General features: G+C 40.6%; 1 protein-coding gene across 1 annotated transcript in view; it reads right to left on the bottom strand.

Annotated features, from left to right (window-relative positions):
- LOC122816237 (embryonic polyadenylate-binding protein-like) overlaps positions 1-27,185 on the bottom strand; it is a 457,099-nt gene that overhangs the window by 111,382 nt on the left and 318,532 nt on the right. Inside the window, exon 8 of the mRNA XM_044088980.1 lies at positions 7,647-7,742. Coding sequence (XP_043944915.1) covers positions 7,647-7,742 — 96 coding nt within the window. The remainder of the gene's footprint in view (positions 1-7,646; positions 7,743-27,185) is intronic.

Below are 27,185 nucleotides of genomic sequence, written 5' to 3'. Positions count from 1 at the left end.
GTCACTGATGTCTACATGGTCTATTGCCTTAAATGTGGAATTGTGGCCTGTATTGTCCTGAATATGCCTCGCTAAAGCATTATTCTTTCTTATGGCATAGTTCTGTTCATAAATTCTGGCGTTAAATTTCCTGTTTTTTTCATAATACACCTTTATGCCTCATTTCCGATTCACAGCAAAGTGAACTGAGGCAGGAAGGCACAACGCATCTGCACATGGCAGGAATGAGTTTTTCTGACAACAGGAGCTCTCAGAATGCTGCAGGAATAAATGGACCAATAGAAACTCTTAACAAGGACATTCCTCAGTTGGAGTGGTTGCGGAATGGGGTTTCATTTAACAGAAGCATCAAACACAATAGCCGTTCCTTGGTTTACAGCATGACTCTATTTTGTACACAATTAGGTAACTTATTTGATAAATGTGGGCTCGAGCTTTTAAACATAACAGTGAACTGGAACTGCTATTCAAAGACCTTGCAATTCTAGACTCTGCCATCCATGAGGATCATGAGTATAGCAACATGAAATTTGAACATTGCAGGATTTACACTAGTATTGACCAGCACATAAAACTGAAAGCTGGTAAACTGAACAAGCTGCACAGGGATGTTTAGGATTATGCTGAAGGTATGGCCTATCCTCCTGGTTCATACAAAAAATTTAAAGCCCCACGAGCGGAAAATAACAAGCAATTACCACACCCTCCTGAAGTAACTGGCAATGATGAATGTAGGTTTGAAGAGACTGATGATGTGATTTTAAACTATGATGCTGGATTCCCAGAACTCAGGAGAAGTGAAAGAATTAGGAACAAAAGCCACTACAACAATAGGCAGCAACCACAGGGTGGCTACCAACCACAGGTTTTTTCAGGGGGCCAGGCCAAAGAACAGGAACTGGAGAGCTTGGCATCTCCACCAGTTCCTTCTGGTCACCATGTTAATGACTCCTTCATTAATGTAAGCACCCCAACACCAATGGATTCTGTTCAGAAAGCAAGCATCTATACAGTGTTTAACCAAAAAGACTTTTCAGTACACACTTATTCTACTTTATGTATAAATGAAACTACAGCTTATTGTCTAAGGGAATGTCTTTTGTACCTGGTAAGAGATTTAATGTTGTAGACACTGTTAGATCTGAAACTTTATTCAAGAAAGCTAAATTTGACCTTACTACATGGTACTACATCCCAAACTAATGTTAATGAAGGCAGCATTTTTAAGATCGGTTCTACCTACAACCCCCCTTTGCACCCAAAACTAACAATGTATGAAAACATTTGTGAACTAGATCTGTATAATTTAAAGAAGAACAAATGCAGGCCAGCTCAAACACTTCACATGAACCAAAGGGAACAGGATTGTTTATTGGAACTGCAAGAACATGACGTCAGGGTTATGAAACCTGACAAAGGGGGAGGGGTTGTAATCATAGACTCTTCCACATACAGTGACAAAATGTTGGCTATGTTAGACGCAGGAAATTAAACGGAAGTGTCCCTTAATTAATTAAATGCAGCATATAGGAAAATCTAAAGCCAACACTGACATTTCTAGAAAGAAGAATCTACCTTTCCTTACATAACTATCTTATCATTACCCCAAATATACCAGTGTTCTCTGGTATTCCCAAGATCCACAAGAACCTATCAGATCCACCTATGAGGCCCTTAGTGGATGGAAGACACTCCATTACCACTGCTTGCGCCCAATTTTTAGACCAGGAGCTGAAGAAAATATTGTGTAATGAAAGCCAAATTTCTAAAGACTCCTGGGCTTTTTTAGAACAAGTGAACAAAACCAGGTATGACGCAAGTGACATCATGGTCACTATAGATGTAAAAGACCTGTACACGGTCATCCCACAAGAAACTGGTCTCGAGTGGGTGAATGACCTGCTGTTATACAAAGTTAACCAGGAGAAAATTAATCTAATTTTGGAATTATTAGAAATTGTTTTAAGAAACAACTATTTCTCCTTTAATGGCAGGCATTTTTTTACAGACCATAGGAGTGGCAATGGGTTCAGCTTGTGGTGGGGCATTTGCGAATATGGTAATGGCATATTGGGAAAGAAATTAAGTATTTCAGTCTCAGTAATATTCTAAGGTCAAACTGTATTATAGATACCAAGATATCAGTTTGATATGGAATGGGTCACTGGTTGTTTTGGAAGAGTTTTTGAGATATCTTACCACCACCACTACATTCCTGCAGTTCACTTGGGTGATTAACCTAGATTATATGAATTACCTTGATGCCCACTTATACAAAGACACACATAATGAAAAGCATGCTACTAGGATCCACAGGAGAGACCTACTCAAACTCGTTCCTGCATTACACTAGCTCCTACCCCAAGCATCAAGAGGTCGGTAGTTAAAGGGCAATTAGTTCGAGCAGCCCGTATGATCTCCAGAGATTTTCTTATTGAATGCGACAACTTAACTATGTTCTTGGGGAGTGAGTACCCAGCGGACTTGCTAAATGAGCTTATACAGGAAGTGATAGGGAAAAGAAGAGTAGGGCATTTGAAGCCCATAGTTGGGGAAAACACACTGGACAACAGCCCCTCTAAAGTTTAAGAGGGGAGACCTGTGTTGGAAAAAAGTTATTTTTGTAGATCTATGGTGCTTACTTTCAACTCTGACTCGTACCACTTTGTCTATTTTTTATAAGAACTGGGACATTTTAATGGATGACTTGCACATCAGGGCACAAACAAGAGAAAGACCTATAGTTACATACAGAAGGGGCTCAAACTTAAAATACCTTCTTAGGAAAGGTATTAACTACACTAGAACAGGACGTGTAGGGATGTACAAATGTGAGTCTTGTAACTGGTGCCACAAGGTGAAATCAGGCAGCAAATTTAAAGTGAATGGTATAGACCATTATGTAAAAGGTAAATATAACTGTCACTCCAGGGCAGTGGTCTACATGGCTACATGTGACCAATGCCTAGCATTTTATGTAGGCAAAACAGAAAGGAAATTTAACGCCATAATTTATGAACACAGCTATGTCATAAGAAAGAATAATATTAATAATGCTTTAGCGAGGCATATTCAGGACAATACTGGCCACAATTTCACATTTAAGGCAATAGACCATGTAGATAACAGTGACAAAAAGCCTTGGGGACTTAAGTTAGAGTTAAAGGAGTTAAGGTGGCAAATCTTACTACAGGCAGATAGATGGCCAGGGATAAATGACAGGACATCCATCTCTCCTGTATTGAAATTAAAAGCCCTAGAAAGGAACAAAATATCTCAAAACATTTAAGCACAAGCACTTTTGTATGTATTTGGCTGTGGTAAACATTTTAGCATTATGTGAATATTTAACATGAGATTTTAAAAAATGACTGGTTTTAGTATTATCCTATTTAGAATCATTCATGACACAAGTACGAGACTAATTTATCTTTTAATTACAGGTTTTAGTTGTATTAAAGATGTAACAGTTTCAACTGTAACACAGTCATCAAGGGGTTAATGTTCTGTCTTAGTGTTGCTTAGCTAGCTGCCTCTCTTTGCTTACCCAGAGTGTTTTAATATGTATATAAATGGCTGTCTTACATTTTAATGGTGTCTGATGAAGTTAACACTTGCTTAACGAAAGCGCTCACATTTTTTGTTTTTCTTGTGGATTTTTATCATTAAATACACCTTTGGTTTATCATCACCCGAGTGATTTGTGCCTGTGAAACTCTGCCTGCCAGCATTTCTATTTATTTAGTTTGCTTTGCTGCTTCTGTTTTTTTTTGAAATTCTTAATTAGCAAAGGGTGTGACTGGAAGTTCAATCCTCCTCATTCGTCTCACATGGGACGTTCTTGGGAATGCATGATTGGGATCACTCGAAGGATCCTAAATTCCATATTGCTCAGTCTCGCATCTTCCCAACTTACTCATGAGATTTTAACTACCCTAAGAGAGGTCTCTGCCATAATCAACACCAGACCACTAGTTCCAGTGTCTCCGGATCCAGCTTCTCCATTGTTGCTCACTCCAGCTACTCTGCTCACTCAAAAAATCGGGGAGTACTGCCTGCTCCTCCATGGGACCTTGACTGGTCTAATATTCATAGACGACAATGGAAAAACATTCACACCTTTGTTCTGGAGTTGTTGGAAGAAGGAATACCTTTCCACTCTTCAAGGTCACAGTAAATGGCAAGTTGATAACCGAATTTAAGAGTAGGTGATGTGGTTCTGCTCAAAGAAAGACGCTCATTGTAACCACTGGCCCATGGGACTCGTACAAACTATGCCCAGTAATGATGGAAAGGTTTGGAAGGTAGAGGGTCAAGGTAAATTAAGGAAGGTTCAGCACGACTTTTCTTCAGACCTGTCACTGATCTGGTGCTGCTTCTTTCCAAGCATGAAAACACATCTTCAGATTCTGCTATCTGAACTTTCATCTGTTCCTGCTTGCCCAGGTCTCCAGAGGTGTCGGGCAACAACAAGAATTCATTATGATGTTTTCATTTGTCCTCTTGTTCTCCCCTCCCTTTTGTTTTTCACGTTCCAGAGGATAAAGAGGTTCCAAATATATCATGGACTTAATGTTTATTGTTGTTTGGTGAAATCTAAAGATTTCAGGCAGGGAGTGTCATGTTACACATGCTTGTGTATTTGTTGTTCAGCTAAGAAATTGCCTTTTTTGTATTTTGTCCTAGCTGTTTTCATGTAGCCTAGCTTTGTTAGTCAACTTCAAGCTTCTCCTCCATTTGCTTCAGTTGTGTGTTAAGACTCCACTGCAGCCACAAGTCTACTGCTGGAGTGTAACAGCATCATTGTTTGACCTATTTGGAATTATTTCTGGTATTAAGATCTGCACAGTTTGGAAATTAAACAATTTAATGGTCTCCACAGGTGTAATTTCGATTGAGTCACTGTCTGCTAACACTATCTGTGGTGGTGAGTAGACTTCTCAACACATCTTGCTAATGTATTAGGAGATTACACTTGCTATGCACAGCCAGGGGAATCAGAACAGTGGGTGTAAGGAATTAAAGGTAATATGTTAATGTATAAACATATTTCTAAGAAATAGGATCATTTTAAAGCTCTGCTTACAGTGGAGATAAAAACATACTACCCAGAGTACAAGGAGAGCTGGGATTTCAGATTAAGAAGCTCCGCAGGAGAATTTACAGATGAAGTACTGTGAGGGGGGTGGGACAGGACTAGGCCAGTTACTTTAACATACTTCCCAGAATAGCAATCTGCTCATATTTGATATACCTCAAGCCATTTCCACCTCTGCAACATTTACTAAATTCCCCATCCCTCACATTTTATGATCTGCAACATTTCACTGATGTCTAGTTGCACATTTGAAAAGATGGTCACATTGAAAGGAGTTAATCAAACCCAAAAATGTAATAAAAATAAAAGCCTTTTGAGGGGGGTGGTCCTTTACAACCACCCCCAACTTTAAACATACTAACTCAGCGATGACAATACAGTGCAGAAAAATTCATTTTCTCTAATCCCATTGTATACCAATATCAGGGAAAAACAAAACACTGTGCCAAAACTCTAGTGACTGGAACACAGCCATTCATACCCCCTGCTAAAGGCCTATAAGCCACACGGAGGATTTCAAGCAGATGAAGCTTTGATGAAATTCTGCAAAGTCAAATTCAATGAAAGCAAACAGGAAGACCAACATCACAGCAAACATACCTTAAATATTACACATGCTATAAATACTTGCATACTGTTCCTGCACATATCTTACATGCAATGTCAACCTGAACTCTGGAAATTGTCACTATGCTTTTACCGATTTCTACTTAAAAATGTCAATGTTTTTCTTTTCATATTTTTTTTTCATTTTTTAGTCCTTTTAAACTTTGCAATTGTTATCATTTTAATTTTACAATTTTATTTTACTTTTACAATATCATTGCAAACTTGTGGAGCTGTTCTCCCTAGGTCTCCGCTGAAAAAGCGCCATCAGCTCAGCTGGATCAACCCAGTCAAAAATGTAAAACACATACACACACACATATATATATATATATATATATATATATATATATACATATATACATATATATATATATATATGCACACACACACGTATATATATTTATATATTACACAAAAGACTCCTTATATTATGCATTTTATATATATATATATATATATATATATATATATATATATATATATATATAACTTTTGGCAAGTAGTTACTTTTGAGCATCTAGTGGCAAGTACATACTAATATTTAGGAATTCAAGATTATATAATTACATAAAGATATCATGGATCATTACTAGGCAAATTCCTGAAAAATCAGTTAGCCCTTTTCTTGCTCCAATCCAATGAGGATGCTGCTCCTCATGAACTGTGATCCTTTAGTAGAGCATTGTGTTACTGGCCTTCTAAATGCACTTCTAGAAAGCAAGTAGCCTGTGTCCTAATATGTTCTAAACAGATCAGCTCAACTACCCGGAGCCTGAAATACTCTTGCAGTGTTTTATTAAAAAATCTGTAATATATAAACAGACAGTAATAAACCAGGGAACTAAACATAACAAAAACTAAATGGTCATAACTATGTATAAAAATCAACCAAGCACCAATTTACTCCCCCAGATCCACAGACAAGTTTTGCCTGCCTGCACGGATAACCAGAAAAAAAATTTACTAGGTGGCCCCATTAACTCATCCCCAGTTAATTTCCACAGTTCTGCTAGAAGAATATGAGCATAATGCATGATAATTATATTTATACTGCAGTATTAACTGAATTACCTGAATCCATTACCTTGGATTAAACATTCATTTCTCAATTTACAAAGGAGAAAATATGGTGAGGTACTGAAGCACAAGTATCAGAATGGATTTCTTCAAGTAGATTTTTAGACATCGCTTCTTAGTAAGCAAGGGCCAAAGATATATTTGTGTTTTATGAAATTATTTCTGACATGCGATGGACTTTGATAAGGGTAAAGATGCAGACATCAGATTTGACAGTCAGTGGCTTCTACTTGAACATAGCACTGGGAGGAATGAGAAACTCCAAGTTTTATTTAATTACACTGTACAGTATTGTGGGTAGTTCCTACTGCAGCCTCCCAGTCCCAACTCTCTCCAAGGCAGCAGGCACATGGTGGCCTCACTCAGCATTTAATCACTCTGGGGTAAGGTCACAGATCTCATCCCTGTGTCAGTGAATGATCTTGGGAAGCCACACTGCTGACCATAAAAGGCTGATGGATCATGGTGTGGCTCATTGGTAGCATCATCATCCTGTACTAAAGGTCAGAAATGCCACCAGGGCTGCTCAATGACTTCCTGTGCCCAAGTCTCTACTGAGGCTGCAGAGAGAGATAACATACTGCACAAGCGCCTTACCATAACTCTCCCCAACCAGCAATTTCAGCTGGCTTTGCCTCAATGCATTTTCCTCCCATAACAGCTCCAACATGCACCCTAGCTATTTAACTCAGGAAGCCTGGGTCATTGTTGGGTCTTTATTACAACAGAGCAACTGAAAACTCCATAAATATTAAATAAAAAAATTCTGAAAACAAAAAATGGTATGGACACAGGGTGGACATAATACTATGTAGATAAATACAAGCTGTAAGCTTCGTCCGATGCTAAAACACCCACATACCTTTGCACTGGTGATAGTTCCATATGGAGAAAACTCCTTTCTCAGCTTTTCATCATCAATCCCATCATCCAGGTTTTTAACGTACAGGTTTACACCCTAAAAAATAAAGGACAAACGACACGGATTTAACTGTAGGATATTTTCAAATACATTAAAGCTGTACTGCACTAGTGAGCAAGCATTTTAAACAAATCCATATTTATTACAGAAAAAAGTGTCCAAATTATTTCAAATGGACCTATTCCAACAGAAGCAAGATGAATGTCCGATAAGACTATACCCTGGCTGCTGTACATTTAGCAGTCAAAATGGACACAAATACAGAGCACTACCCCATACAATCCTCAAATATGAATCATATACCAATAAACAGACATGTCTTTTGGAGGTCTCACTACGGGAGAAAATACTGTCAAAATAATATACAGATCAAACTGCCTGCACACAATTCAAGCTGAATTTGACTTTTGGAATATGTACCATGAAACAGTGACTAACATGAAAGCAGATTTGTATAATCACTGTACAAAGTCAGGTGCACACTTGGGCTGGGGATAGATGACTTTCAACAAGTGTCAAATATTAACCTTATCTGCCATGTGCAGCCTAGCAGCATGAAGAGATAAAACAGTTTTTTTCATAGATTATATTCAAACCAATGTTTAGTGGTTTGAAGCCTGTGTACCTTTTCCACTTTTGATTTATGGACCATGTACATTTTCACCAGCTTACACTGCCTACAAACCTTAATCCACATGAACAGTTAAAAACGCACACAAAAAAATAAATGGTATTAGCAAAAAGCCTCCATACCCACCATGCTAGAAGTTGTGAAAATACTCCTTCCCCTGCACTGTACCTACTAAAAACCAAATAATCATATCTGAAGGAAATGAAGAGCTGTTGATTTTCCTAAAAACAGGAGAGAATGTAAATGGTGTAGTGAAGAGGATTGTCCACCCTTTAACATCAGCAGCCATGTTTTAGAAACTGGTTCAGGGTAGGACGACTTCCTACATTACAGGATCAAGCCTTGTATGCAGTACCCTTTGAAGCAGAGCACATACCACTATGGCTCTGGAACAGAGTCTTCGTGAAGACTATCAATGCATATATTTAACTGTAGTAACTTTACTTGTATAGGGTCCACTTTCAACCTTAATTCAGGCCACAGTGTCAATGGCGAGTATAAAATATAAACAACTCAGTACAGTCTTTAAGCAAAAATTGGGTGCCATACTGTATTACATAAAAAAAGAGAAAACTTGGATCATTAGGTTGGGCAATTTGTTTGCAAAAGGTCTTAATAATCATTTGTGAGAAACCAATCAGCAGGTTGTGAAGTGTATACATATATAAATACACACACACACACACACACACACACACACACACACACACACACACACACACACACACACGAGTGGAGCTGGAAATTATGGTTGCACTGATGAAGGCATACATGTTTGAAACCGGTATGCTAATTTATTTACCCTCTGGGTATTCGGATATGTTGTACATATTCCATTCATTACAATATACTCAACTTTAAACATTTCATTAGTTTGGATTTGTATATCCAATAAATATGGAGTAGCTGACTTTTGTGTGCTGGCCTTTTTGATTCCAAAAAAGCAGCCATTAATATATGGTCTCTTCTGCTTTATGCTCTGTGGGATTCTAAACAGACTACTACAATGAAATTCTGTCTACTCAAGGAAAGAAAATATATTTATTGTATGCATACTAGCTGTTTAAACAGATTTTCCATAGCTAATCAAAGACGCTCAAAATAAAAAAAAAAAATGATTGCATGAAATGTGTTCAGCTTTCCTGCCACAAATTAAAGATGGTTACCTTCCTTACCAAGTGGAGACAGTTGCAAATGGGAATAAACCCCTGTCAGTGACAGATGTTCAGGGACTAATTAGTGTTTTGGGTAGTAGAGAAATTGTCAGTGAGGGATGTGAACAGTAATCAGCAGTTCATACATTGGGTGGTGGTGGTGGCAGGCAGCCTATCCTCTGCCCTGTTAGCATCTGACAGTGTAGCAATACAAAGCCAGGAAATGCATACCTACCACTAAGTGTGTCGGCATGCTAAACTGAACTCAGTCTATCAGTCTGGCAGTATCTGTGGAATCCTATACATGTTGAGGATGACATGACATTAGAATAAAGCAATACTATTTGGGTGATGACTCCCTTTGGGGAATAAAGGGGTCAGCTGTGTCAAAGGACAGCTAATGGGATGCAGGTGATGGCAGAGCAGGGGAGGAAAAAAACACCTTCCTTCCTACTGAGTTGGACTTTTAAAGTACTATAAATAGTCATCTGCTCCAAAAAGCTACAACCACCATTCCCTCTAAGAGGGAGTGATCAATAAATTTACATTCACTCTATCATCCACTTCCAGTAGGTAATGCTCTATCCATATATGTGCTGCTACTCAAAGGGCCCCGTTTGTTAGAAAGACACTGATGTAGATAACTGACATCTCTTGTCAGTATGCATGCCGTCTTACAGAAGACACCTTCAAGTGCAGTCAGTGTAAGAGACTTTTAAAAATATGGCTACATAAGGATAGAGAGAAAAACCTATGCACTACAGAATGATCGTAAGCATTCACTATTTACACCCAAAGCTGAGCTTTAAAAAAATCAGCATGGGAAATGAAGCCATTCCAGATTTTATACCATAACTGGGACAGTGTCTAGACCCATTTAACTCCTGTCCAAACAGAGAAAGAGTATAAAAGATGCAAGTCAAACAGCATTAAATCAAACATAACTCAAAAGATAACATTACGAATGTGAGGAAGATTTACCAAACAAATGTACAATGAATTTCCTGGGAGGTTCAGAAGTGCAATACCAGGAACTCTACAATTAGGATTCATTTCTCTGAGACTTAAATGCTCTATAAATCTAAGGCATGTTTAAACTAAATGAATGGGGTTGCAGCATGGACCCTCCATTCACATCATTCTTGCTGCATTCATAGACGGGACAGATGCAACTACATGGTTTCAGAAGAGTTTGCAGACCAGACGTGGGGTGTACAACAAAAAAAAAAAAAATTATGATTTTACCATAGCAATGCATCTGTGCTGTTCATTTTCCTCCTTCCCCAACAATTGGGTTTTGGACCAGACCTTGGATTAGACTTTGGCCACTTCTCAGACTTCCAATCTGTAGCTCAAACTCCTCCCCCTTACCCATAATCATCTCCAAAGACCCAGATCACCTCAGATTACATTGTTATCAAGGGGACCAACTCAAAGGAACAAGACGGTAAATTGAAAACTAAAGGTTTCTAAAACTTAGACGGAAAAGGCCAGGACCGCCTACTTCCAGGTTATACCAGGAAACCACAGTAGCATCTTTCAACAGCAGAAGGGGGAAAGGAGAGAAGGTAGGTTAAGGAAGGACAAAAAATGGACTGCACAGATGCATTGTTATGGTAAGAACAACCAGATGTGGTCTTTTTCATCCAATCACTAGGACAGAACTCCATCTAGTATAACCCTAGGGTAGTTTCATGGAAGAATATTCCAGAGTACTGTTAAATTATGTAAAAATGCCAGCAAGTAACCAGACTGAATGTACTACTGTATCCGTTATTTATTGTACTTAAGTCTTGCCAAGCAGTTAACACTGTCAGAGCTATTTCAATTTTATTATAACATGACTCGAATGAAAGTCTCTCGAACATCCATGCATCCTGGATTACAATGTCTCTGAAGAAGAGAAAACAATGTCCAGTTATAATATTCTTTTCAAAGCAACAGATGTTTTTCAATGTCCTTGCGATTTGCATGATTGATTTATGTTCCATGTCCTTTGGTTATTTTCTTCCTTGCTGCATCTGAAGACTTCATAAAAAGTCCCTGTTACGACTTTCTTCTTTGCATGTCCAAAATATTAACAGGATGCCATTTACAGTTTACGCCTAGCCCACAAAAACAAACTAAACTGGAAAACATATTTACAGTAAAGCTAACTAAGCATGTTTTATTTTCACAGGTGGTGTCAGACATATAGCCATTACTTATCTATTCTTAACTTCTTTAATGCTTGCTTAAGCAAGTTGTCTTACGTGGTTCTGCCTGGCAGTTTCTGCTTTTACAGAGTACTATTTATTTCAAAATCTTATAACAAGTTTAACCCTTGTTTTACCAGTCAAAACCTAGTATTAATAAGAAACATACAGCCTTTGCATTGAAGCATACATTTAATTGCTTTGGGGAAAGTATATTTAATTTTATATAATCTCTATCAATTCCCCCTTTTTATTTTAATTAAGCTAAGAAAAGAAAAATGCAATTTACAGAAGAATACGATCCTCTGTACTTTGAGCCCTTTCATTTACTGTATTTAATACCATTTCTCCGTTGCCGACAACAGTCACTTGATTAATGGTTTAAGAAATTCACACATACAAACTGTTGTAGATAAAAAGATGACAACTGAGGCAATCAATGCTACGATTATAGTACCTCACCAACCTGAAAACAGTCCACTTAATCAATCAGACCAGTCTGTACTCCATGTTTTCCTACATTTTAAGGAAACCTTAGCGATTCTCTCTAAAATGTTGATGTATGAATTTCGATTTATCGGGAATATACATACAGCATTCTATTTTGAATGAAGCACATACCCCCACCTTGGCTAGAAAGCAGGTAATCCAAAGCCATTCTGTTTTGGATGACCATTGTTCTCATTGCTACCATCTCTTCTATTACGTTTGAGATAGCCCCATAAGTTGCATTTGCTAAAACATCCATCAGCTTTGTAACTTTCCACAATTCCCTTACTGCCTTAGTGGTGCCATACCAGGGAAAGATTCAAGCTCCCGAAATAACCCCACCTTCTATGTCCAACTGTTATAGGTCTTCCCCTAATTTAGAGAAACTATCAGGAGCCTCCCTCTTTCTACAGTGATTTCATACCACGTCCTCTGGTAATGTGTGAGTAATTCATCATTGGAACTGCATACTCTATGTAACAGGATCCCTGCCAACCTATCAGTAACCATTTGCAAACATTCTTCCCACATATGAAAAAGAACCCTTCTGCCAGAATGGTAATATTCTCTTGCTCCATTAAATTAGTTGTGGCTTCACTTTTAAAAAAGTCTTTCATCCCTTGCTTAAAAGAAATGTGCCGACTCCCATAATGTTTTTATTTTATTAACTCCTCCATGATACTCAAGCTTGTCACGTGACCAAAGCTGGTGTAAAGTACAATTACTAATACCAATCCTGACTACCTCTTTCTTTTGAAAAGAGTATCCCTTTTTCTGCTTCCATCAACTGTAAATGCTCTTTTATGGCTGACTGTTTTACCATTCTATTTTTATAAGATCCTTTACATATAAAACCTGCATCTGTAACATTTATGGGAACTGCATGCAATGGCATTTTCCCTCTGTAAGGAATGCGGCTACAAACCCAACAATTTGATTGTGTACCTTTACAATTTTTGCATGGCCAAAATGTATTGAAATCAAGTACCCCACAGTCCCTGTTCTCATGATCTGTTGCACCTCTCTCCCTTTTTTATTTACAACTTTATCTACATTTTGTGTTATATGTGCATTTCTTTTTTGAATTACTTTTACCTGATCGTTTTATTTACATTGCAAGCTTCGAGCACCTTAATCTCTTCAAAAATATGTATAACAGACAAAATATAGAATATTAATATAAGAGCATTATAATGCATGCCCAAAGCTTGCATTTCTGTACACAAGGTCTAGAATTCCTCTGGCTGCCATTCAACTGGATTTGTCGGCATCTAGAAATAAATTTAAATAAACTTGCCACTTTCCTAGCACTATTAACAGACTATAATAGGCTGTTACTTTCCTATTTCTGTTTTGGCTTTCATTAGCTTACACTGATCTCTATGAACCCATGGTATATGTTGCTTTTGTTTTGACATCACCTGCTTTTAAGGGTTAACCTTTTCCTTATTTTTCATTTGTACCCTGTATACCAAGGGTTCTATTTGTTCTGTCACTTCGTATGGACCTTGCCAGTTACTGTCCCATGGTCCCCCTTTCTGGAAGTTCTTAAGCACTGTATCTCCAACACTAACTGCATTTCCGTGTGAAGCGGTGTCATGCTCTTCCAGACGGTATGCCTGTTCTCTGGCTATAGTGTCACATACCCCCTTCTATGTCTTTCAACCATTTTTGGTGCTCAACTGCTGTCAGTAATGGTCAATTATCCACAGTTTCTGGGTCACAAGGAAGTGTGAGGGGCATTTTCCTTCATGTCATCACCTCAAAAGGTGAAATTCCTGCCTTACAGTTAGGGGTCGCCCTAATGCCCAATAGAATACCTGGCAAATCTCACTCAACCCTTGCCTTTTTCCAAACATGCCTTTTTTAACCTCTCCTTGATTGTCCAGTTTACCCTTTCATCAACTCCGTTGGATTGTGGATGATATGGAACATGAAACACTCCTCAAAACTGAGGTGGAATCCTTCAAAGCCCCCGGGCCTGTGGAAAATATGGCCCAGACCGCAGAATCCTTTATAAACGCATTCTATGAACACCTTCAGGAATGCAGGGATCATGCAATCCCAAATAAAACCAAGACCCAATCCTCCAAAGGCAGACGTCCTGTCTGGTGGACCCCAGCCATAAACAAACTATACAATAGAAGGAGGAAGCTACTACATGACAGAGCAAAATCCCAAAAAGGGAAGGCATCTCTGATCACTGTTAGCAAAAAACTACGGGCACTCATAAAATCATCTAAGGCCAGCTTTGAGAGAAAAATTGCACGGGACACTAAGGATAATGACAAGGCTTTCTTTAGTTATGTTAGGAACCTGGGTGGGAATTCCCAGATATGCTCAGAATTGGTCCAAAATGACAAAAAATACACCAAACCCACAGACATTGCCAACATCCTAGCTAACAGGTTCAGTGCAACCCCCCCCCCCCACCAAAAGGACAAATATCTATCCCAGCAGAGTGCTGCCCCCCTGACATCTCAGATGCTCAGGTAAGAGCCGCCCTCTCCAAAGCAAAAAACACAGCATCAATGGGACCAGACGGTGTCCCGGGCTGCGTCCTACATGAACTGCAAGAAGAGCTAAACCCAATCATAAAACTACTGTTCAATGTCAGCCTTACCACAGGATATGTACCCAAAGAGTGGCGTACAGCAACAGTGGACCCTCTCCACAAAGGTGGTGCCTCAACGGATCATGGAAACTATCGCCCCATAAGCCTGACTAGCTTGGTCTGCAAAGCTATGGAAAGGATAATCATGGACATCATAAAAAAAGATATTGGGGACCTACAGACACTGGATCCTACCCAGTTCGGCTTTGTTAAGGGCAGATCGTGCCTCTTAAACCTGGTCAATTTCTTTGAAACAGTTACCAAGGCCATTGACGAGGGGAAGGTGGTCCACACAGCCTACCTGGACCTCGCAAAAGCCTTCGATACAATACCCCACTCGGGCATTATAGATAAGCTCACCAGCTTAAATATAAACCCCTATGTCACTAGATGGATTGCAAACTGGCTCAAGGACAGAACCCACATGGTTAGAATTGCTGGAGCCATGTCAGACTCCAAACCAGTTACAAGTGGCGACCCACAAGGCTCAGTCCAGGGACCTCTCCTGTTCGGTATATATTTCTCTGAGGTACAGGCCAACACGGAAGGACTGTGGCTGACCAAGTTCGCAGATGACTGCAAACTGGGTGCTATAATCGACTCTCCAGCAGACACAAGCATCCTCCAAAAGGGCCTCATAGAAACAGACAACTGGTGCCAGAGCCATGGCCTCAAGCTAAACGCCAAGAAGTGTATAGTCATCCCCTTTGGCAAAAACAAAGTGCCCACAAATTACCACATAGGTGGTAATCCATTAAGTATGGAAGAAGTAATTAGGGACCTGGGGACCCAAGTTGATAGCAATCTCTCATTTGACAACCACGTGGCCAAAGTGGTTAGAAAAACATTTTATATAGCCCACCTAATCATGAAGGGATTCACATCTAGATCAGGGGAAGTCATTGTGCCTCTTTACTCATCCCTCATCAGGCCCATAATTGAGTACAGTGCCCCTCTTGGGATGTACCTTACCAGACACCTGCAGCAACTGGAAAGACCCCAAAAGTACCTCACTAAGAGAATCAAAGGGCTCAAACAGATGCCATATGCTGCCCGGTTAAAGAAACTCCAGCTCTGCTCAGTGGCATACCGCCTGCTCAGAGGCGATCTGTGCCTGACGTATAAAGCCATGTCCAACCCGGAATTAATGGACATGCTGCACCTCAGAAAATCCAAATCCCATCAAGCTATGTGCTCGAGAGACTTGAACCTCAGAACTGAAATAAATAGGACATGCTGGAGGGACAGATTCATAACCCAGAGGCTCCCTTTACTCTGGAATAAAATCCCAGTCCTGGTTAGGCAGAGTCCCTCATTGACTCTCTTCAAGAGGAATCTTGATGAGTGGATGGGAGATAGTAGGTTTACCCCGGCTATCACTTCTGTGTCACTGTTAGACAGAGGCACAGTATACTAACCTTGAAAAAGGGCATAGCAAAATTAATTTAAAATGGGTGGCGAAAGCCAAACACTCTGGCTAGGCTTATAAATGCCCTAGGGCAGATAGCCTAGTATGAACCTATGAACCTATGAAACCTGTGTTGGATTCCCAACAATTTGCACAAATGCCACATTATTTGACTTGTAAACTGGGGTCCATTATCTGATTCTGTGACCCGAGGTCATCCCCAGTGAACAAAAATGTTTTTCCATAATGCCTCTGCTGTAGTCTTGGCTGTCATACGCTTGGTGGGAATTACCTCTACCCACTTTGAAAACCTGTCAACCATCACTAACAAATATTTGTATCCCCCTTTCATGGCTGGGAGGGTTCCTGCATAATCTGTATAGCATACCATGGTCCATCTGCTACTGGCACTCTATGCAATTGAGGTGTCTTTACACATGAATTAGTTTGCAGACTAACCAAGCATGCCTCTAAAACTGTCTTGCACAGCTTCTTTAGACATGGATTTCACATCTTCTGTTTTACTATGGTCCATAATTTTTCCTGTCTCTATGTGGCCCAAAATCTTGTGATATTTGACCAACTGTCTAGCTAGATGATCTGGACGATATGGTAACTTTTTTCCGTCCAGTATCAGACAAAAATTTTCCGACTGGCTCCCCTTCCCATATATACCAGTCTAGTTCTTCTGGAATTCCTTTCTCTGAAGGGTTGCCAAATCCTATACTTCTACAGGTGTAGCTGTTTCAACTGACATTGTCCGGTCTGTGTGTTCAAAACACTCATGTGGCTCTAACCACTCACCCATTTCAGCTGCTTGCTTGGCTTTGGCATCCGCCAAAGCATTTCCTCTAGCTTTTTCTGGGTTACATTTTTGATGTACTTTGATTTTGACGATACTAAACTTGCCCTGTAAATTATTCTGGGTAATTAATGCCCATAATTCCTGTAATACTGGAGCATGTTTGAGGGGTTTGCCAACACTGTTGACGAATCCCCTTCGGACTCAAACTGCCATGTGTAAACATAAGGAATTTACCACATAGGTACTGTCACTGTAAATACTGACAGGTTCAAAATGTAAGACATTTTCTGCTTCTAGCTCTGCCCTTTGGGCTGACATGTAACCTGGCAATTTCTTCAGGATAGGCGTTTGGCCATCCCCTGGTATTACTGCAAATCCTGTCAAAAATTTCCCATCTTTGCAGAATCTCACCCCATCTACATAAACTGTGGGTATACTACTTTGGAAGTGTGCATTCAATGGCAAAACCTCTGGGCGTTCTAAACTCTTAACACAATTATGGGATTTTCCATCATAACCGACAAGATCTGAAAGAACACTTGTCCCCTGTCTGTATTTATACATTCTTGGTACTGAATAGTCTCATCCATTTTGCAAAAATGGTCTGAATCACCCAGTTCTGTGATTTTATTCATTTCTGTAGATTTTAGAAGAATCTTAACTGATGTGATGTCTCCACAATAATTTTTGGGAAAAAAAAAGCATCAAGTACTCTGTTTAATTCCCCAATAAATAACTAAATTGTTGGACACATGGGTGATACCCCTTCTCAACTGGAGTTAACTTCCGGCTGCAGAATGTCACGGGTCGGAGTGTCCTTTCTACCTTCCCCTCATTATTTTGAGGCCAATACTGCAGGAGAACTACCATAAGTCACATTTCCTGCAGCTGCCTTTTAAATGAAGCTTTGTCTATCAGGTGCTACTAATTCAGTGGTCTGTATCAATTTCTGCTTTAGTATTTCAAAAGCCTCTTCCTCCCTCCAGTCCCATTTCAAATGGGGTTCTTCCTCCTGATCAACTAACATTTTATATAGGGGCGCAGCAGCCACTGCATAATCTTTTATGAACTCTGTTGTAGTTCAGAATTCCTAGAAATTGATGTAATTCTGAAATGGTCAATGATTGAGGCAATTTCAGAATTCCTTTTACTCTTTCCTCAAGGGGATCTGCCAGTGGGACGAATTGTTAACAAAAACTTCACTTCTTGTGAGAAGACCTGAACCTTTTCACTGAATCCTGCAAAGTATGTAAAACTTTTTTGAGAAGTTTTTCATGCTGTTCTACTGTCTCTGATTGAATAAGAATGTCACTGTAATGAATGACACGGTCATCTGTCTCCAAGGGTTTTAAAATTTCCCCTACAACCTGGTGAAAGATCACAGGGCTATTTTGAAATCCCTGTGGCAAACATGTCATGACACATTGTTGATTGTCAAAAGTAAAAGTAAACCATTGCCAAGCTTTCTTTTGTAAAGGGACTGCAAAAATCCATTAGCTAAATCAATGACTGAACTATGAGGTTTTATTCTAGCTGCCATGAGGGGTGGTAAATTGATTGACTTTACGCAAGTCTATAACATCTGTAGTGGTCATCCTCCTTTTTCACTGGCCAAATTGGTGAATTTGTGGGACTGACCCTTTTGTATGATGTCTGCTCATTCCCATTCTATACACAGTACAGTTGTGTACACTTAGCATAAATGTAGATGTTAGAGTGTCTTCACTATTGCAGTCATGACTGTAGGGTTCTCCCCTGCCGGCAGGCAGTCCTCGGTCGGCCAGAATCCCAAAGTCTGGGTCCGGCGTCGGCTGTTCAACCATGCTCCCGGACGTCAGAGCGCCAGGAGTACAAAGCTGACAGCCGACGCCATGTTCTCCAGTTTTTCTTGCCCCAGATGTCAGGAGTCCCAAAATGAGTAAGGTCCCATATCCTTTGCAAATACACCTCAGAAGAATGGTGAAAAAAGGAACCACACAAAAGTAAAAATAAGAGGGGACAGGAGGGAGGGAAACCCAGACTGCAACAGTGAAGACACTTGGAACATCTACATTTATGGTAAGTGTACTCAACTGTACTATGTTCGTGTTTCACTGTTGCAGTCATGACTGTAGGGTAGAATCCCAAAGCAGAATGAAAGGGAGGTGGTCATAAAGTAGAAGGGGCGGCTAAAAGGCCCTGCAAGACTGCAGAAGCAAAGCCTGCCCTAGACTTAGAGTAGAGAGGTAGATTGTAGTGCTTTGAAAAAGTATGCACTGAACTCCAAGTTGCAGCTTACAAAATATCTTTGGTAGGAACTCCCCTGAGGAAGGCAGCTGAAGTGGCAGCAGCTCTGGTGGAATGAGTCCGTATACTCCCTGGGATTTGCTTTCCATGGTGTGAATAACAAAATCTGATTCCATGCGCAATCCATTTAGAAATGGTCTGTTTTGAAATGGCTTTACCCTGGGAACTTGAAGCATAAGAAACAATTGCTCTGATTTTTTGATGTCCTTGGTTCTGTCCAGGTAAAAATGTAGCTGTCTGTGTACATCCAAGGAATGCAAGATCCTTTCCCCTTTATTTTGAGGAGTGGGGAAAAAAGTTGGCAAGTGGATAGTTTGATTTAAAGCCACTTTGGAAACCACCTTAGGCATGAATGTAGGATTAGTCCTCAAAGACACCCTGCCTTGATGAAAAATAATATAAGGTTCCACAGCCATAAGAGCTTGCAACTCTGAAACTCTCCTGGCAGAGGTCAGAGCTAACAGGATGGCTGTTTTCCAAGATAAAAACTTGATGTCAGAAGAGGCAGCAGGCTCAAAAGGAGGTAAGGTGAGCTTTTCCAGAACATAGTTGAGATCCCAAGCAGGAATGGGAGGAGAACTAGGAGGTCTTAAGTTCTTAGCACCTCTGCGAAACTGTCTCATGAGCTGGTGGAAAAAGATTGGAGGGTCTGTATTATAATGAGCGGAAATAGCAGAGGCATGTGTCTTAATGGAAGAGAAAGAGAGACCCTTATGTAAGAGATCTGTCAGGTAAAGTAAAATCAAAGAAATGTTAGGAAGAAGAGGATCAGAATCCTGAGCCTGCATCCAGGAACAAAATCTTTTCCATTTTCCTGCATAAGATTTTCTAGTGCTAGGACGTCTGGCTTCTAAAATGACATCCATAACCTGCTTGGGTAGGAGAGGAGGAATCAAAGACCCTGGATTAAACAGGCCGCCAGGCTGAGAGTTCTGACATGGGAGTGTAGAACCTGACCCTGATGTTGGGACAGAAGGTTCGGAGTCTGTGGTAAAACCCAAGGGGGCTCCAGACATAGGTTTTTCAGAGTAGGGTACCAAAACTGTCTAGGCCAATTTGGGGCCAGCAAGATTATCATCTTGGGCTTGTCCGGTTTGATCTTTAATAATACCCGTGGAAGAAGAGGAAGAGGCAGAAAAGCATATCCCAAGAGGTTTCTCCAACTGAATGATAGTGCATCCACTTTCCAAGCCTGTTCGTAGAAAGTCCTGGTGCAAAAATTCTGTAGTTGATTGAGATGGGATGCAAAGAGGTCAATGTGAGGACATCCCCAGACTGCTGTTATCATCCTGAATATTTCGGTGTCCAGCATCCACTCGTGTGAATCTGAAAGGTTTCTGCTCAGACTGTCTGGCCAGGAAGTTTTGCTTCCCTGGTAGAAACTGAGCTTGAAGGTCCAGATTGCAAGCAAGAGCTGTGTTCCATAGATCCATGGCCAGTCTGCAAAGGGGGTAGGCATGAGATCCCCCTTGCTTGTTTATGTACCACATAACTGTGGTGCTGTCTGTCCATATCAGTAGTTGTCCTGGTTGTAGAAGATTCCTGAAGGCCATTAGAGCTTTCTGAACGGCTAACATTTCCTTTAAATTGATTTGCAGGTGCTTCTGATCCTTTGTCCAAAGGCCCTGCAGACAGTTGCCCTGAAAATGGCCTCCCCATGCATAATCCGAGGCATCCGTGGTTAGTATCAGAGTGGCAGGAGGCAGACAGAAGGGTTTTCCTTTGTTTAGAGTACATGCCTTGGACCACCAAAGGAATTCCTTTTGAAGACAAGGCAGGATGGAGATCAGTATGTCAACTGTGGCAATGCTGAGACCATACACCTTTTAGGTACCACTGTGTTTTCCTCATGTGTAGCCTTGCATATGGTACGAGAAGGATGCAGGAGGCCATGTAACCCAGCGCCTGCAGGAATCTCCTTGCAGATAGCGGAGTTAAAGTTGCCAAGGTTTTGAAAGTTGAAGCCAGCTGAAACTGTTTTTCGTATGTCAGAAATGCCATCTGGGTTGTTGTGTTTAAAGAAGCACCCAGAAAAAATATCTGTTGTGACCGTGTCAAATTTGACTTTATGTTTACAGTGAATCCCAGGAACTTGAGGAGATCCTGAACAAACCGCAGATGCTGGAGTAAGACCTCCTTGCTGTCTGCCTGAATAAGACAGTCGTCCAGATAAGGGTAAATTTGAATTCCCTTGAGTCTGCAGTAAGCTACTACTGGAGCCAGGCATTTGGTGAAGACCCTGGGCACAGTAGACAATCCAAAGGGCAGAGCAGGGAATTGAAAGTGCCTCGATCCGGCCTTGAACCCAAGGTATTTTCTGCGTTCCTGCCTGATGGGAATGTGTAAATATGCCTCCTTTAAATCCAAAGTTACCATCCATGCATTTTTGGACAGCATTAGAAGTAGTCGCTGTAGAGTAAGCATCTTGAATTTCGGAATCTCTAGAAAGATGTTCAAGACTGACAGATCCAGAATGGGTCTCCATGAATTTCGTTTCCTGGGGACTAGAAAGAGCCTCGAGTAAAAACCTTGTCCAATCTCTGTGGAACTAGTTCTATGGCTTTCATAGCCAAAAGAGCTTCCACCTGGTTTAAGGCCTCTGTCCATTGATGTTTTGGAAGATCTGGCCATCCGCTTGGCCTTGGTAGGGTATGAAAATGGAATTTGTAACCTCTTGAAACTACATCCAGAACCCACTTGCCTTGGGTTATAGCAGTCCAATTTCAGTGAAAAAGAGAAAGTTTTCCTCCGAGAGGGGCTTCCAGGCAAGAATTTCCTGCAGCCCAACAGAGGGAGTCATTGAGTATTTCCTATGAGTTTGGAACCTGTCCTCTCCTCCCCTAGGGGTGGAAGCAGTCCACTGTCTTGGTCTATAAGAGGCTTGTGTTTGTGGCCTTCCATGGGAGCGTCTGTATCTACCCCTCTGAGGCCTGTCTGAATTGGGAAAGGACCAATTTTTTGTAGGCCAATTCCTGCTAAATCTGGGTGGCTGTACTTGTAAGAAATCTTTAACTGTTTGCATGGATTTCACCTTGTCCTCCATCTTTTTAATCACCTCTTCAGCTTTAGATCCAAACAAAACATTATGCTGAACAGGAGCATCCAATAATTTAGCTTTTACTTGTTCTGGCAAATTTTGTTCCTTTAACCATGCATGCCTTCTAATTACTGTGCCAGAGGTAGCAGCCCTACAAGAAGCCTCCAAGGCATCAAATCCACAGCGTAAGCCATGCTTCCCAACTTGTTCAGTGGCATGCATTAAGTCATGTAATTCCTTATCTGCACAGGCGGAAATGGAAGAAAGCTTTTGTTTTAAAACAGACAAGAGAAATTGCTGGTATTTCAGCATATGAAACTGACAGTTTAAAGCCCTAATAGATAAAGTAGCAGAAGTGTACACTTTTTTGCCCCATCTTTCTAAAGATCTAGAATCCTTCTCAGTGGGAATGTTTTTTTTTTTTTTTAGCAGAAGCGGCCTTAACTCCCTTAGGACCCTGAGAAATGGTTTCTGGGTCAGCAGTAGGGTTCTTGTATAAAAACTGGTGGGAATCAGGAACCCTGTAATATCTGTCAGGCTCAACAGGAGCAGGAGGAAAAGAGTCAGGGGTTAAGTTAGCTTCCGAAAAAGCATCACCCACAATATCCAAAATAGGAGGAATAGCCAGGGGTCTATGTTGGGGAAGAAGAAAATCATCCCTTAGTCTTTTCTTAGATTCCGAATACTCCTGTCCTTCCCAGTGGAAATGTTCCCTCATTTCATGCAAAGTTTCCCCAAAAGAGAAATCCTCAGGGGGAGAAGCTGAAGGAATGGATTCCTCAGCATCAGAATCCTCATAAGGAGGGAAAGAATATTCCTGGTCAGAAGAAGAAACTGAACAGAAGCCTGATCAGAGGAGTAGTCATAAACTTCCTGCCTTGGCCTTTTATCTCGAGGGGGATGTGAACCCCTAATCATAGTAAGTAAATCCTCCGCCATCTTAAGTAACTGTTTCTGTAACTTGGGATCAGAAGAGGCCTGTGTTGCAGTCTTTGATTTGGAAGGAGTCTTTGCCTTTGTCTTTGCCTTTATTAGAAGCTGAGTAGGCCTGAAACCCCCTTCGGAAGCCGGTACCTGCACAGCGGCTCCGGACCCATCCGAAGGAGCATTGTCCGAAGGTCCTGCAATAGAAATATTCAAAGGCCTAGTTGGCTCCTCGCGGGAGTCCATTTCGGCCATCGGTTCCGAAATGGCAGACGACAGGGGCTGCAAAAGCGCCTCACTGACGATGGCCGAACCTGAAGCTGGCTCTGCTTGTGCGATATAGTCAGATTTGGACCTCGGAGGCCTGTCTTTGTCCTTGCGTCATTTGTGAACTCCGGTAGTCGGAACCGTATCTGACGACATTTTGTAATTAAAACGCCTACCGAAGTAATGAAATGCAAAATCGTACCTTAATTGTACGTTGATTGAATCTAGCACAAAACCGACAACTAGCTACGTCGTGGTCAGGGCCTAAGCAAGGAATACAGTAAGAATGAAAATCCTTATGAGGTATTTGCTTCCAACATGAAATACAATTAACTTTTTCTGACATCGGAATGAAGAAAAAAGTTTCCCCAACGGGGTACTTAGCTTTGAGTAGGAGAAGAAAGTCTTCGGACTGAAGTTTGTTCAGAAAAGATTGTCAGGAGTCAGCCGACCGGCACTTGTGAACTGCTATCACCGCACGGCAAGAAAGACTGGAGAACATGGTGTCGGCTGTCAGCTTTGTACTCCTGGCGCTCTGACGTCAGGGAGCATGGTTGAACAGCCGACGCCGGACCCAGACGTTGGGATTCTGGCCGACCGGGGACTGCCTGCCGGCAGGGGAGAACCCTACCAGTCATGACTGCAACAGTGAAACACGATGAACATCTCTTCATATCCTGTCCCGCCTCTTTGGGAATGGGATACTGCATCTGAAATGGAGGAATGTAGTCACCAGGACTACCTACACTGACTGGCACTTCTAACTTGCCACAATCTGTCTTTGACGTAGCCCACAAGGGCTGAAATTGCTGTTTAATTTGTTCCCATTTGTCCTCCATCTCGGTGTGTCTTAAAGTCTTTTTTATACTTGTCTACATCCATCACAAAAGAAAATTGTTCAGCGGTATCAAATTTGTCATCTGCACTGGCGGACCAGAAAACCCTGTTAGTAAAATCAATTACTATTCCCAGTTTACCTAAGATGTCTACCCAGAGGACTGGTGTCCCACAACTGGAATTCATAAGAACTGTGCCCTCCACTGGAGGTCCATCTTCTGTGAAACATTCTAACTGGCTTGCTACCTATAGCCATGCAAGTACTGCCATCAAACCCCTGAATACAGGATTTTTTCAATGGATTAACGGGTAACTGTTAGTGACAGACAGCCGCTCCGGTATCCATTAAAACATCTTTTCCATAATGTCCCCTCCACCCATACGTCCACTAATGGACGTTAATCTTTTCCGCGTTTGAAAGTGGTCAGAAAAGTTACTTGGGTGGGGGGGGGGCACACCCCTAATCTGAATCAAATTCACTTTCAGCTGTTTTTCTGGGTACATCTCTAATGACCTAGACATGTTCTGTTTCTTGTTGACTATTGGTGTCATCACTCTCTAAAATGTACTTTGTACTTTCTATCTCGTTTTATTTTCTGACCTGTACCATATGAAGGATTATATGGTGGCTTTTCTGTGCATTCTACAGAACATGCCTTATTTTCCCCTAAATCCTTTTGACTCTGGTCATGTGATTGCTTATAATGTGTGCTCCTCCTTTCATGACTTCATTCCCTTGATTTAGGTTTGTAAAAACTAGCATTGTCTGCATATATGCCCTATTGTACTTGACTTTCTTTCCATTGTTTATAAAATATGGACAATCTTGTTTAATATAACCTATTTTCTTACAAATAAAACATACTACTTGTTCTCCTGAACTATGCTGCACATCTGCCCTTGGCGTTTCTGGAGCAGAAGCCGCTCGGGGCTCCCCTGTTCTTTCATCAGACCATCTAGTGCATCCCCTTTCTTTTCCAATGGAATCAACACATTCTACCCCCTCTATAGAAAAGATAGTGTGTAAATAACTTTCCATCATCCCCCATTGTCTTACCTTTAATGAGTTTCTGAACCACCATTGTCTTACCTTTAATGAGTTTCTGAACCACTTCTTCTAAGGTCTTAGACCCTAATTCATGAATGTATGTAATGTTACCTGGTACTCCCTTTACCTGTTTTAGAAAGGTATGTATAAGCATTTGTTGTACCTCATCTGTTTTATCAAAAAACACCTGATAAGCAAGTTTAAAACGTCCTGCCTGTCCCATCAGTTTATCTGAGATGATAATTTTAAAATAATCAAGTCAGTCAGGAGTCAAAGGTTGATCCTGAGTATATGCTTTAGAAATAGCTGTCATAGCTGCCCTACTGTCCAGAGGATACTCCTCTGCTGTGTAGGACTGTAAACATTTGGGAATAAATGCACAAAAACATCTACACAGATCACTCCAAGTAGACCCCACAGTGTATGTCAACCATTCTTCAAATGCCAACATATTGAAAAAAATGTTTTTATCTTGCCACTGTGGCAGAGTTTGCAATAAACGAGACTATTGGTAAATAATCAGCAAGAGAAATAACTGCCATTCCTGCTGTACCCTGTCCAATATCAATTGGTCTTTTTTGTGCCTGTAGTAAATCTTTTTGGGCTTTTTCTAACTGTTCAGATTAACCTCAATATTTTGCACCCTTAATAAATCCTGATGGGCTCTGTCCAATTCCTATTTTAAACTATCATTTTCATGCTGTAAAGCTTTAATATCAACAAGAGTTCCTGACTCTAGAGGGCGCATTTACCCTTCTGTACTGTCTTGACAGTTCATGAAAAGTTTGCAGAACACTTTTCAAAAGTTTAACAGTATACCATACAATGTCAAAATATTCTTCCTGTGCCACTGCAAGACCAGTTCTATAAATCTGTTGAATTTGCTTTAAATCTGCATCTAGCTGACTGGCATCAGTAACAGTTTCATGCAATTTATTCCAATCCTGACAATAAACCTCATACGCGTTTACTATATCAAATTTACACAAAGCCTGCAAACGTACAAGAAAATCTGTGACAGTTTGTATTATACAGATAAAGGCATTACTGCAGAAGGCTTTGCGACTGAGTTGTATTTGAGGAACTAGCAACATTGGAATCAAACATATCCTGCATTGAGGATAAATCTTTTTGTAGGACTTGCACAGTAAATTCTTATGACAAAAGACAGATCTGTGGAAATTTACTGTCATATACGACAGTCTTTTTGAATAACTTTTGATATATATTGAGCATATACATTTATCCACTTACAAGTACAACTTTTATTTATTTTCTGTGCATTAAAAAGCCCAGCTTTACATTTCATGTCTGACATAGAAGACTCAAACCAGGACTCTAAAGACCAAACCTTGTCTTTTCAACCAACCTGTACTATATGTGGGCAACATAGGCTCATTTCTGTTATGGCATCCATGTTATAACGGTGAAGAAATTACCGTATTTTTTGCAGATAAACAGGTGATCAGGCAGAAGTCACTCGGGAAAAAGATGGTGTTCCTCAGCAGACGAATTGATGGTAGGGTGTCACAGGACAGCTGCCATGACATAGCTCAGTCCCTTCCAAATACGAAGCACTGGAAACTGCCAACCTGTTAAACTGAAGTAGAAAGTATGGCCATCTGAGAAATAAGTGCTGGTAACAGATAGAAAAGGTTACAACCAAGCTGGCCTCGCCACTGTTAAATTATGTAAAAATGTCAGCAATTAACCAGACTGACACCGTACTACTGTATCCATTTATTGTACTTAAAAGTCTTGCCAAGCAGTTAACACTGTCAGAG

The sequence above is a fragment of the Protopterus annectens genome, chromosome 12.part0, assembly GCF_019279795.1.
Source record: "Protopterus annectens isolate FY-2018-M chromosome 12.part0, PAN1.0, whole genome shotgun sequence".
Classification (NCBI taxonomy): domain Eukaryota; kingdom Metazoa; phylum Chordata; order Ceratodontiformes; family Protopteridae; genus Protopterus; species Protopterus annectens.
The sequence above is the reverse complement of the archived record's forward strand: the minus strand, read 5'-3'. Positions and strand labels throughout refer to the sequence as shown.